The sequence below is a fragment of the Ovis aries genome, chromosome 7 (genome assembly GCF_016772045.2).
Source record: "Ovis aries strain OAR_USU_Benz2616 breed Rambouillet chromosome 7, ARS-UI_Ramb_v3.0, whole genome shotgun sequence".
Classification (NCBI taxonomy): Eukaryota; Metazoa; Chordata; class Mammalia; order Artiodactyla; family Bovidae; genus Ovis; species Ovis aries.
The window spans coordinates 43831297-43845576 of NC_056060.1; the positions used below are offsets into that span (position 1 = coordinate 43831297).

The following is a 14280-nucleotide window of genomic DNA, read 5'->3' on the forward strand; positions in this document are numbered from 1 at the left end:
TCTTTGTGCGAGAGGGTGGCACTGTGGCCATGTTCTTTCTTCTCTGCCTGAGAGTAGAAAGCCCTCCACATGCTAGATCCCTTGATGCTGCTGGAGCCTGTGATATGGATCACCTCCCGCCAAACACATTCACAGAGGCTGACAACAGCAGATGTGCACTTGCTATTTGAATCTCAAGGAAAAAGGAAAAAAAAAAACAATCTTCACCACAGGACTTTCTTTCCTCCCCCCAGGCCTAATAAACTGAAATTAGCTGATTTCTCTAGTTTAATAGATGCTTGCTTTTTTACTGGCCTTTTCTAACTGGGCAAGAGAACAACCCCAATACTGTCTCAGTCTTGGCTATGAGCTCTAGCAAAGGCATTAAAATACACACACACACACACACACACACACACACAAACTTACCAAATGAAATGAAATCCACATAAATGGGCTTTAGTAGAGACAGTAGTTAAAATGGAAAGAGATTAGGGGGTTATAACTCATAAAAAGCCATAACTTTATAATTATTTATAAAAGCGATCTTTAAAGTCTGAAATGTTTACACCTACTCCCTAAGGAAAAAAAAGGTTTCTGTAAACTTCCGGCTTTAAAAAAAAAAAGGAGGACACCTAGTTGTCTTTCTCTAGATTAGCTATAGCAAGCAAAGCACCCACCCACCCCCGCCCCTCACCCCCCACCCCATTCTAAACATCTGTCTGCATAGCCAAAGCCTTCTAAATCCTGACAGAGGAAAGTCTCCAGATTTATATATATCCTACTTTGAGCTTATATAATTGAGACTGTGTCCTGCCTAGAAAAACAAAAACAAAAAAGCTGAATCCTTTAGCAACTGTACAAACTGACAGCCATTGAATCCAACCATCCAAAAGAGAATAAGATCTTTAACCTGTAGAAGAAAATCAGCTCAGAAATGTGGAACTTCCCTCAGGCCAAGCTGTTCCAGAGTAACAACAGGGTCAGTGCAAAGTGTAAAGTACTGACAGGCTATTCCTGGGCGAGTTTGTACTCAGGCTGCTAAGAATTTCCACTAGACTTTAAATTATGCTATTCATCACTGAGCAACGGAGGGCCATCTACCCCCAAGTCTCTCCCACACTTCCTCCCGGGTGTCTCCACAAATAAAAGAGAGACCTTATACCACCACCATGTGAACTGAAGGGAGGCTTTCACAGGCTGACCATGAAAAGGAGAAGTTTCCAAGTTACTCCGCCGTTTACTCCTGTGGCTCCAGCTTCGTATTCTGGATGCTGAGGTTGGGTTCTCAAACTTGTGAAGTTCTTGTAAACTTTCTCATCCCAGCACAGAAAATGGCTGCATAACCTGGACTCTTGCATCTCCTGATGGTTTCCTTTAGGCATGCACGCACAGTCTATCCAGGTAGAAAAAACCAATCCATACTCCTCTGTGCTTAGGCTGTCGTTCAAATAAAAAGGCACAAAGAGAAACTTTTTTTTTTTTGCTCTCGGGGCTCTTCACTTCCTGCCTTTCAATTTTATTTTGGTATTAAAACAAACAAACAAACAAAAAACCAGACAATTCCAGCACAGAATTCAAGTTGTTACTGCTTGGTAAACTAGTTAACTGCATAGTGAACCTAGTGTGGCTTCATTAATAGTACTAGGGTCTGTAGAAGGCCAGAGAGAGACTTTTTTCCCCCCTGAAGAAGTGCCATTAGTGTCCTTTCCACTTTCTCTACACAAGTTGAAAAAAAAAAAAATACAGCATGTCTGCATCACCAGAACAAGAATCTGGTGGGTTTTCCCTGGGAATCCAGGGTGATCAGTCCCCCACAAAACCAATGCCCAGAGCCATGCAACAAGCAGGGTTCACAGTTGAGTGAACCTCAATGCATAAGTGGAGGAATTTCAATGCAAATAAATGCTGAATATGAAGGATTAAAGAAAGGGGAAATTAATCTTTTTCATAACACAGGGCACTTTTTTTTTCTCTCCCTTGTGCTCTCTTTTTTAAGTCATGCACACAACTGCTGGAGGGAATCCAACTTCCCCAGTGTGGTAGTGCTGCTTTATAAAAAGCAGAACATACACATTTAAGACCATGAATTTCCTGAGGATGCCAGCAACTGAGATTCTGACAGCTCTTCTGAACAGCCTCCGAAAAAAAAGTACTTCACTAAGTGGGACCAGAATGACTAGTAAAAAGTCTCATTTCAAACCAACCTATTTTTTCAAAACTCATAGCTTCCTGGGGTATGGATGCCTTAAAGGGTTTGGTTTCAGCATTTGGGGGTTATCTAGATGCATTTACTGAATGGATTTTATTTTTGTTTGTTTCTAACTGCTCCATCCAAATGATACTCTTGCAATACCAACAAAATAAATAGCGCCGTTTCACGCTGCTTTAGCAGGTGGCTCCATCTCATCCCAGCCTGATCCTCTCATGTCCTAATGTTTCAAACCAAAGAACAAAGTGGCAGCACCTCTTCAAGTTATACACCCACCCCAGCCCCGCCCGCCCCCCAAAAATCTGCCAACGAAGTACTCAGTTTTTGAATACTATTCACTTGAAGAGATGCTGGACTAGAGCAGCAAACCTGTTAAGTCTGGGGACTTTGTTCCCATCACTTGTTTGTATTAAACATAGAATTCCTCAAACATCCTAACACCCCACCAAGCTATCGTTTTGGGGAAAAAAAACCTTTAAAATTCAAGTGGTCCCTTAAAATATTGTTAACCTAGGTTAAGAATTTTCCTAACTAAAATGAATCCAAGCCTCAGAGAGGAAATTTCCAACTTGGTCCATTTTCTTCTGTATCATTCTAAGAAAAATGTCAAAGATTGAGAATTTTTAAAATAAGTTTTTATAAATAATGTATCCAAAGATTTTTTGACCCACTACATACAGTAAGAATCTCGTTAAGAAAAATATACAGATTTTGATAAGAGTTTAAATTCTGAGAGAAAGTTTAAAGCCTGATGCCAAGTCCTTAGATTGCTACTGCTTCAATTTCAAAAGACCAGTGGACAGCAATTTTAGTACACAGAACTCCACTATGCTGTAGAGTTCCTTTTTTCCTGGGTCAGCCAGCTTTATTCTGCTTCATTAACCCCTTCTTTGCTCCTTGATGGATTTTGGAATCCAGTTTCCCTGTAAGGGAGAAAAAGAAGCCTCGTTATTTATTTTTTATATTTGCAATGCAAATCTTTCATGGCCTCTCAGGTCTTCTGGTTACTGTGTTCCTGTCACATTCAATTATCTTGCTCCAGGACTCAGACACTTTCAAACTTCAGAGTTTCATTCTGTAAGAATGAGGAAGCAGTGGGAACACAGTCCAGGGACACACAAACGTCTGCACCAACACAATGAGCATTCACAGCAAGAATCGAAGGAGTTAGTATTTCTAATTCTGTAGTTACTAGAGAAAAAAAAAAAACACGTTTTCCGGAGTGTCTGATACTAAGGCAAGTTTTTAAAGAATACAAACATAATGATAAAGGAAGACATTTCACACAGTGGGAAACTCATTCCTCTGACCTGTTAACTGGCGGAGCATAATGCATGAATCTCCCTCGCAGTGAGAAAAGCAATTCAATTCACTCCTTTGCTGCCTCAGACTTAACAGGGGGAGGGACTTGAAACAGTGAGGTAGAATCCACATGAATGCTTTTCTAACAAAGGGGCCCTATCACCAGCTAAGAAGGGCAAAGGTCATGGGCTGTATGACTCCTCTAAGTGTTAAAGTTAGAAAACAAGCAACATTCCTGTCCCAGGTGACCCTAATGAGAGGTATTCCACTGATGTGGTCTCCGACCTCTGACTTCTCAGATCTACCAGGATAAAGGTCAGTTCAGTGGCAGCCGCCTTAAGAAATACCCATCTCAGGAAGAACTTAACAGAGTTCCTGTCTGTCTGGCCTGAGAACAGAGCTGGCAGGTGACTTTCTCCCACAAAAAGTCTTATTTAAGTCCATAGAGATGCTGATGCTGGAAAGAGAAATAGTTCAGTTCAGCCTTGGCAGTAAATAAACAAAAGACACCGAAACAAAAGCAGCTGGGTGTACTACAGTCCTATACCCACAACCCCGGCCCCTGTACTCTATCATTTTCATTTGCCGCACTAATCAGGTGCAATAGAGGAAGCACTGGACAAGAAGTTAAGAGACCCAGGTTCCCGTAATCCTTTGTCTGATACAAACAAGTCATCTGATCTGTCTGGACTTCAGTATCCTCATTTGTCCAACCAAGATAAGAATTCATGTCCTGACTACTGCACAAAGTGTCCGAAAAAAAATTACTTCAACCTAACAAGTTTCCTGTTTTCTTAATTTTTTTCTTGTTCCTCATCTCTCCAGGGCTACACCTGCCTTTGGAATAACATTACTTTCTTTTCTGGGCTTCCTTAGAAAATGATGTCCACAACAGCCACAATGATGCTGATTTTAATTTGGGCTTTAGAAACGTAAGAGTATTCCCAGGGACTTAGGAGTTCTTTCATCCCCGAGGCTGCCTTGCTGGAAATCCAAACATGTGCCAGCAATCTGGCAAAAAGCCCTGTTATGAGGCAAATTTGCCTTTGTATCCCTAAGACTACCCTAGTGACCACCAAATGGTAGGTGCTCAATAAATGAATTAAAGAAAGTAGGCACTGCAAATTTCAGAACCTTTACTGTAAAGGTTTGGGAACTACTAAGTAAACAAAAATAGCAGATATCAGATAAACATAAAAGAGTACTCACTGTAAAGGTGGTGGTACCCAGAGGTACGAAGAAGTACTGCCTCTCATTAAGCTTTTTAGAACAAGTTAGGACAGAATTTACAATTCCATCTAGGACTCCAGACTTCCAATTCTCTGCACTGAGTAAGTTAGAAGACCCAGGTCCCAGTTTCAGTTCTAAGACTACCTATCTGTATGACCTTGAGGAAGTCACCTAGTCACTCTTGTCCTCAACTTTTTCAATACTGTGAGGAAACTGGACTACACAGTACTGAAGGCCCTTTGCAGCTCTATGATACTTTGGCCTAAAAATGAAATGTAAATGGGAATACTTTGTTTCTGAGGCAATATGATAAAAGTGAGAAAAGCAGGAAATCTAGAGGTAGAAAGACCTGAGCAAAATCCAACTTCTGTAAACCTGTCACTCAACTATAAAATGAAAGGAAGAAAAAATTTCTATAACTTACAAAGTCGTTGAGAGGATTACAGCCAATACTAAGTGCTTTTCTGAGTACGAAGCACCATACCAAGTATTTTATATACACTAAATCATTTAATCAAACGATTGAAATAAAATACATTCAAGTGCTTCATAAGTTCAGAGGTCTCTGAAAAATTAACAGTAGTTGTATTATTTATGCTAAGGCTTGGGAGTTGTGTTTCGTAGTTATGATCTCAGTTGTACTTTTAATTTACCAAATTTACCAGCATCTCTAGGCAAGACTTTTAACTATTTATTTCAGGCTCCTCATATTTAAAAAAAGAGAGAGACATTACTTTCTTCACATTCTCAAAGCTTTCCTGTATAAGAATATCCCAAATATTGTTTTCATAAAACTCCAGTCTGATTGCGAAAGCCCTCAAGTGAGACCAGCTCAGATAAGATCAACCCATTGGAGGAAAGCACTCAATGGTAGGCAAACTAATCTCTGGCTTCAGTGATGATGTCATAAAATGGAAAACTGATAGGAGAAAGGAGATAGAAAGGAAGAAGGATTTCCAGGGCACTCCCAGGGATTCAGAAGTGTTTCATCCCCTTTTCATCCCCTTAGGCTAATCTAAGAAAACCACACATGTGCCAGCAATCTGTGCGCTCCTTACAACTAAAAACTTCTTTGCATTCCTAACATAGTGACTACCAGTAGTGGCAATCCTTAGGTCAGCTGGGCAACGAAGGCCAGGACCTGGGGTTCCTTGCATGGAGAAGCAGTTATTGTGGATGCCCTCTGAACTCTGAGTTCTAGATTAGCCTGTTTTTTTAAGATGTGGGATCTGGACAGTTACAGTAATATACAGTATACTCTCTTAAAAGCAGAGTGATAATGCTTAGTTTCTGTACTTCCCCAATATTTTTACATTTAGTACGCACAGCATTTCAGTGTTAAACCACATCCTCAATCATGGTGCCTAAAAGAAAATCAAATGCATATGCAGCAGATGGGGGAGAAGTTAAAAGGGAAAAAACTATTTGCCATCAATCGATAGAACTCTCATAGGGATTTTCACAAGCTTTGCATACGATATAAGGCAGAATTTGCATGAATTTAAAGCATATAGTTCATTTAAAGTAAAAAATTTCCTTCATCTCTTTGAGCATTCAACCTACATATTCTACTACACTTAACTGTTTTGCATTTCTTAATTTGAGCAGACACATAGCCAAGTGATTTCATATTGTGCACTGTTTTGTGAATTATTTTAACTTCAAGAAGCACAATTATCCCCAGGTCAAGCAAACTCAAGTTTACATGCCCCCAAAAATAAATAAAAATATATGCTTTTAATTTAAACCATACACACACACACACACACACACACACACGATACAACATGTAAATATGTTATATTGTAGGAGTTTATTTGCAAGTCAGAAGTTTGCAACTTAGGATAAATTTCTCATAGAACTAATCTATGAAGAGTGGCTCAATTTCTAAGCCATCACATAAGAAAAAATATTTAAGGCATAGAATTGTAACTGGACTACTAATATTATTAATAGCATGGAACTTAACCATTTCATGTAACAGTATTCTAAGAAGAAAATGTGAAGCATTCCAAATTAAGAGCCAAGTATGTATTTTTCCCTATGGCAGTGGGATTAAGGATTTTCCAGCTGTCAACTACTGGAGGTGGGCCTCTATGGCCTAAGGGAAGGAAGTTCTGACAAAGTGTTAAGGTTTTTAAAGATAGTAAAGATGAATGAAGGATCAAGGAATGAAGAGTTGGAGGGAATGAAAACTACACCAGACTAGATCCTCCGGCTTGCTCCCTCTCATCAGAAAACGGGGATTGGTCATTCTATTCTTGCCCCACACCCCACTCACCCGCTTTACCTACTGTTTCTGACCCATGTTTTATCTTGCCTGGTCTACCATGGGGAAAGCTGCAGTCTCAGAGTTTTTTCCAGCCCTGCTGTCCCTGAAGCACACAGCCCATTTTGGCTTTTTTAAAGCTTTTAACCAACAGATACAACAGGGAAAAGCTTTCTCTTAAGATTACCACTCACTCCATCCCCTATTAAACCTTGCGGATAAAAACCAAGGTCATAAATGTGCTGAAGGTGAGTCTCTGAGATGAGAAAGTACTGAAGTTAAAACATTTCAGAGAAATATATAAACACTGTTTACACAGAACATTTTCTCACAAGAGTTTAAGCAGTAGATGAGAACCAAGATAGGGAGGAAGCTCTGAAAAGGTAACTGGAACTAAAGATCAAACAGCAGTGGGTCTGGGAGCCAGTGTTGCCCTCAGGGCCTAAGGGAAGGCAAGAACAGAGCAGAGTAGGAGGGGTATAATTTCACAACTTAAAAAGGAGAAAACAAGGAAGATTTAAATCCTAAATAGCTAAGAAGAAAGAAAAAGAATTTCCAGGGCCACTTGGCTAACAGTGCAGGTAAAGTATTAAGTAAATAATTTGTGTAAGTCAAGGGCAACTTATGTTCAGATTTTCTGACTTGCGGGAAATCTCAAGAATATGTTTCATAAATCATCAGAGTTGCCTGAATTTTGGAGTGAATATACATTCATCTAAATCATACTCCAAGCATTTCATTTTGTGCCCAAAAGCAGTATTATCCATTGTGTAATCAGCTAACCAAGAGCATTACTATTACTTGAGAGAGGGCCCAGGAATCTGTGTTTTAACAGCTCTGTAGGTGATTTTTATTTACACTACCCTCTAAGAATTACTTCTCCACAGAACAGATTTATAAAATAGTTGGTCCCCAGGCACAAAGTTTTTCCAGTGGTCATGTATGGATGTGACAGTTGGACTATAAAGATAGCTGAGCACTGAAATTGATGCTTTTGAACTTCGGTGTTGGAGAAGACTCTTGAGAGTCCCTTGGACTGCAAGGAGATCCAACCAGTCCATCCTAAAGGAGATCAGTCCTGGATGTTCACTGGAAGGACTGATGTTGAAGCTGAAACTCCAATACTTTGGCCACTTGATGCGAAGAGCTGACTCATTGGAAAAGACCCTGATGTTGAGAAAGATTGAGGGCAGGAGGAGAAGGGGACAACAGAGGATGAGATGGTTGGTTGGATGGCATCATCGACTCAATGAACATGAGTTTGGGTAAACTCTGCGAGTTGGTGTTGGACAGGGAGGCCTGGCGTGCTGTGGTTCATGGGGTCGCAAAGAGTTGGACACGACTGAGCGACTAGACTGAACTGAACTGAACCACAAGGTCGGGTAGCCCTGTGGACAGCTGACAACAATGCATATCCTAGGAGCATCCAATTCACACAATGGGAAAGCAATGTCACAAAGGCACAGAACAGTAACTGACATAAGCAAGCAAATGGGAGAGCTGTTCATGTTGTGTTTAAAAGTACGTAAGAAAGAGAGAACACCACTCTGTGTTTCTTGAAATTGCTTGGAAATAGAAGAACCTGGTATATGACTAAACAGCTGGGAGTTGAAGATGGGGTGGAAATGGAAAGAATAAAGTCATAAGCACTTCCTAAAAAGTGAACATGCAGAGGGTACTATAATCACAAACACATAAAAGCAAACATTACAGAAAAGAAAACCACCAAGAGGTTTCAAAAAGTGGATGAAAATCAAGAAGGCTAGAGCAGACCTCTGGGACCAGTAATCAAACCAATAGTAGGAAGCGGTACCTTCAAAAAGTTAAGTCTTATTCTTGGATTGAATACTGAGGAACAATGGTTAAGAACAGAACAGTGGAGCAAATGTAATCTTTTGGCTTACAAGTAGTATTTTAAAGGTAATGGGGTCCTAACTGGAAGTCTAGAGTGATTCACTCATATACCAATAATTGTGGATCAAGGTATGCTTCAGAAAGGCTATACTGTAGTTAACCTAACATTAAAGTTATTGATAAAAAGAATTTTTTAAATTAACAGTAACTTTAATATTAAACAGTTGATTAACAATGTTGTATTAGTTTCAGGAATATGATAAATAGAATTTTTCTAATTCTTCAAGTATTTGAGATGATATGGAACAGGATGAAAAGAGAAAAAAAATTTAAGTTAAACAAGTGAGATTCAAGATAAAAAAAAAATAGACCATAGAAGCTTGTGACTTACAGATTTTTGGATTTCCTTTAATAGGAAACTTCACAATCATTTCCTGGGGATTTGTGCAAATGAAAACAAACGGAGAATCAGATTCTTCTTGACTTATGTCTGGATACTGCAAAATATAAAAATTAAAAGTTCAGGCTAGTTGAGACAAACTTTGAATTTCAAGGAGATCAAAGGATGTCCCAGAATCCACCTCAATGTTCTGATGGTAGTACTCTCCATTACATAGCCAGGTAAAGACGATAATGCTCAACAAGCAAGAACAAACCTTCCACTTTCCCCCAAGCTTCAGCACAGTATTCTTATACAGTCTTTTGCCCACCATTTGTGACTTCCTATAATGGAAACAACTTCTTAAAAAAAGATGTTTGACATCTTTCCAGAGAATCAAAACTGACTAATCTTTCAATATAAGCAACTGTGAATTGGGAGATTCAGAGGTCTCCTGCAGGAACATCAGGCACCCACCTCCAGATTCAGCTCAAGTGAAACACTGGAAGGTTTAAGAAAAATAGAACATTTGTGGAAATTCTGCCAGAAACGATCAACAGGGCCCTTCTCTCACTAAAGGGAAGGAAGATGATTCATTCTGAAAGGTATGAACACGCCAAAGTTGTTTTGCTGGACACATTCCAGACTCACTTAGGGTGAAAAGGTAACAGTAGAGCAATTCTGAAAATAATTTAGAAGCCTCCTTTGGAGCTCCTATCACAAAATGAATCTGTGTGAATTCTTAGGACTTTTATTCCTCTGCAAAGACAGACACAGAAACTAGAGTAAGAATATCTGGCCACACAATCACAACTTAAGGAACAAGTGGGTGTTGGCAGAAAAATGCTCTCCAGCAATGTGCAACTGACTTGGTATTTCAACATTTCCTATCTTGGGATGTCTTGTGTTTAGTATGTTCAATAAATATGACTCTAAAGCTGACTATGGCCGTGGGTCAGATGTCACTACCAAAGCCACCTTTCTCCCGGTGATGAGAAATTGTGAAATTATTTTCCACTCTTATTTACCTGCTAAGATGTATCCTGTGAAGATCTAAGGCTCTAAAGTAAAAATGGAGGTTTCAGTGAAATAAGGAAGAAAATTCAAATGTCGGGACTTCCCTGGTGGTCCAGTGGTTAAGAATCTGCCTGCTTATGCAGGGAACACAGGTTCAATTCCTGGTGTGGGAAGATTCCACATGTTGTGGGGCAACTAAGCCATTGAGCCACAATTATTGAGACCGTGTGCCCTAGAGTCTATGCGCCACAAGAGAAGTGACCATGATGTGAAGCCCATCCAAGGCAACTGGAGACTAGCCCCCGCTCGCCACAACTAGAGAAAATCCTCGCACAGCAACCAAGGCCCAGAGCAGTCAATAAATATATAAAATGCATTTTTAAAAAAATGAAGATGGAAGGAGAAACTTTCTTTTATTCCTTACCCTTTGGATCTTTAGAAGTCAAAGAAAAGTGGGGCCCAGCTGTTACTGTTGAGGTGCTTAGGCACAAATAAAACCAGAAGCTGCCATCAAGATCTTTAAACCTAATTCTACAGACACCGAAGTAGCAACAGTCACAATTCATAGCTCTTCGATTTTCCTGCCCTCTCTTCTCTGTGTCTCAGAGAATGCTGAGGCAGAGGACAAACCTGCCAGGACTTTACAGCTCTGCTTTTCCAAAACGACAAGCCATTTCACTCCTCTTTCTTCCGCATCAATAAATGTTCTCTCTCTACTGGATCAATCCCGTTAACAAACACTCTTTCTATAATGTCTGTCATAAAACAAAAACTCCCCAGATCCCACATTCTCCTTCAGCTACTGCCCCATTTTCAGGTTCCCTTCACAACAAAATTCATTAAAAGATTATCTATACACTTTGCCTCTCACTTTATAGTGACTATAAAGAGGCTTTTTTTCCATCATTCCACCAGAACGGTTCTTCTGAAGGTCATCTTTCATTTCCATGCTGCCAAATAAATTCTACTTCTAGGTGGGCGGAGGAGGCTGGTAGGCTGCAGTCCATGGGGTCGCCAAGAGTTGGACACGACTGAGCAACTTCACTTTCACTTTTCACTTTCATGCATTGGAGAAGGAAATGGCAACCCACTCTTGCCTGGAGAACCCCAAGGAAGGGGGAGCCTGGTGGGCTGCCGTCTATGGGGTCGCAGAGTCAGACATGACTGAAGCGACTTAGCAGCAGCAGCAGGTATACTCAAAGAATTGAAAGCAGGGATTCAGATATTTGTATACCAATGTTCAAAGCAGCATTACTCACAACAGTCAGTAGTTTCCACAATCCAAATGTCTAACAATAGACAGATTAAACAAAATATGGCATATACATACAATGGAATACTATTCAGCCTTCAAAAGGAATGGAATTCTGATACATGCTACATCATGAATGAACCTAGAAAAATTATGCTAAGTAAAATAAACCATACACAAAAGAACAAATATTCTGAGTCTACTTATGTGAGGTGCTTAGGATAGACAAGTTTGGAAGCTCCCTGGCAGTCCAGTGGTTAGGACTTGGTGCTTTCACTGCTAGAGCCCGGGATCAATCCCTGATCATGGAACTAAGATCCCGCACGCTGAGCTACACAGCCAAAAAAAGAAGACAAATTCATAGAGAAAGAAAGTACAGTAGAGGTTACTAGGGGCTGGGGGGAGTGTGGAGGAAAGAGGAATTACTGTTTAATGGGTACAGAATTCCTGTCTGAGATGATAAAAAGTTCTAAACATGGATGGCTGCACAACACTGTGAATATACTTAACACCTCTGAACTGCATGCTTAAAAGTGGTTAAGTTTATGTTATGTATATTTACCACAATAAAAATAAAATTGAAAGAAAAGTCAAGGTCCTAGATTTTCTTTCTAAACCTGCTCCTCTCTCATTCATATCCCTTTATTTATTTATTGTTCTTTTATTTTTCTTTTTTTTTCATATCCCTTTAGAATAGCTATTCTAATCTTTCCAGTTGTTCAGGTCAAGAACCCCATAACCAACCCTCAGGGAATCCTGTTAACTCTACTTTCGAAAGATACTCAGTACCCCACCATTTCTTAAGATGCCCAGCGCTACTGCCCTGGTCCAGGCCACCACAATGTCTCTCTGGATTCGATAGCCTCCTCATGGCCTGTCTGTTTCTGCCCTTAACATTCCCCTTGTCTATTCACATCACAGCAGTCTGCGCTATTTCTTAAACATATTCAATATATTGGATCAAGTCACTCCAAAGTTTAAAACTCTCCAAAGGCTTTTTGTCTCAGTCAGAATAAAAGACTAAGTCCTCACTATGACATACAGGCCCCCACTATGACCAACAGGTCCCCAGACAATCTGGCCCCCACTTCCTCTCTGATGCCTTCTCCTACTACTCTCCCCCACTTTCCACTCCAGCTATACAGGGTTCCTTGTTCCTGCCTCTGGACGTCTGTACTAGCTTATTTACTCCTCTTCCTGGGATGCTTTCCCTGCTCATTATCTACCTGGTTTCCTCTTTCTTTCTTCAGAACTTTGTTCTAATGTCAACTCTGTAGTGGGTCTTCTGGCATTCTTAGCCCCCATCTCTTTATTTTTTCTCTACAGCACTTACCATCATAAATGGCAACCTACTCCAGTATTCCTGCCTGGGAAATCCTATGGACAAAGGGGCCTGGAGGGCTACAGTTCATGAAGTCACAAGAGTTGGACATGACTTAGTAACTAAACCACCACCAATTCACTTATTTAAATTTTTAAAATTTGGACTTTCCTTACTAGGATAAAAGCTCCAAGAAGGCAAGGATCTTTGTTTTGCTTACTCCTTAGCACCTGGAATCATGCCTGGCACATGGTAGGCAATCAATAAATATTTATTGGATGGAAAAAAAAACACAAAAAAATTGCCAATCTGTGCTTTTAGGTTATCTTAACCATGCTAAATACATACATGCTGGGAGCTGGACACTCTTAGGACTAAACTCTGGCTAAAAGCAGGTACTAGTCTATACTCTGTTATTCCTCAAGCTAAATTAGAACTTTTGTGTCTTGGGAAGTAGCCAGTAAGGCCCTATGTTTAATAAAAACTACCCTGACATATATTAACAGAGTCAGAAAATGTCAAATAATGGGGAAAATGATGGATAAATGAAATTATAGAACAAGTGGTTCTCTGGACCCATTCATGCCTTCTAATAAAGATGAACACTAAAATTAACTTTCCCAATTGAATCTAAATCCAAGTTTCATGTGAATATTCCTGTTTCCAAGTTCTATTACTAAACTTCAGGAAGCTTACAAGAAACAGAACTAAAGAGCAAAGAAGCCTACGGGAATAAAGAAAAGTAAGGCCTATGTGTTGGAAGAAGGGATTATTTTTTATGGTAAAATGCATTAAAGCAAAGCCAGCTTGGCAGAACCTGTATCTGCAGAAATGTATAATCTCTGAAACTGAGTCTTGGACACTAATAGACCACATTAAACACCAAAAAGTCAGAGACTTGCAAGAAAGAGAGTTTTAGTTTGAGAGTCAAAAGACTAAAATGCAGCTGACCTAGAGAAAGAGTAAATTAAGAAAAAGAAGGTTTACATTTGTGAAGAACGTAAATAAACTCTCAATGTCATATCTAATTTAGAGAGGATATTAGATTAAGGGTCACTGAGATAGTGCAATAGACAGGCTAGGGAATGAGGGTTATAAGACCAAGCAATTCAAAGCAACCATTTACATTCAGTAACAGACTCCTCAGGACACTTGCTGCTGTTCCTGCCTTCACCAACATGACTCCTATCACCTGGTTTCCAGCCTGAGGAGCGGGGGAGGTGGGCTTACTCTTCTTTCATGCCTCATAAGTTTCATAGCTAACATAACAGGTAATTAACTACTAAACAGCCGTTTTCTTCTCCTCTCCAGAGGGAAACTGTTGACCAGCCATCTAGAAAACATTTCTCTTGCCATTTTCATAAGAGGAAAAAAAAAAGTTTAGTGGCTCTTGGCAACCACTGCAGCCTCAGAGCCAAGTGGGCATTTTCACCAACTCCACAAGCCTCCATTTAATCCTTGTACT

General features: G+C 39.9%; 1 protein-coding gene across 2 annotated transcripts in view; it reads right to left on the reverse strand.

Moving 5' to 3' along the window:
* Positions 1-2804: 2804 nt before the first annotated feature.
* TRIP4 (thyroid hormone receptor interactor 4) overlaps positions 2805-14280 on the reverse strand; it is a 50561-nt gene continuing 39085 nt past the window's right edge. For both annotated transcript variants that reach the window (XM_012181364.4, XM_012181362.4), the window contains exons 12-13: positions 9238-9343; positions 2805-3114 (exon numbers count right to left, since the gene is read on the reverse strand). In XM_012181364.4, the coding sequence (XP_012036754.1) occupies positions 3047-3114; positions 9238-9343 (174 nt within the window). In that variant the 3' untranslated portion in view covers positions 2805-3046. The remainder of the gene's footprint in view (positions 3115-9237; positions 9344-14280) is intronic.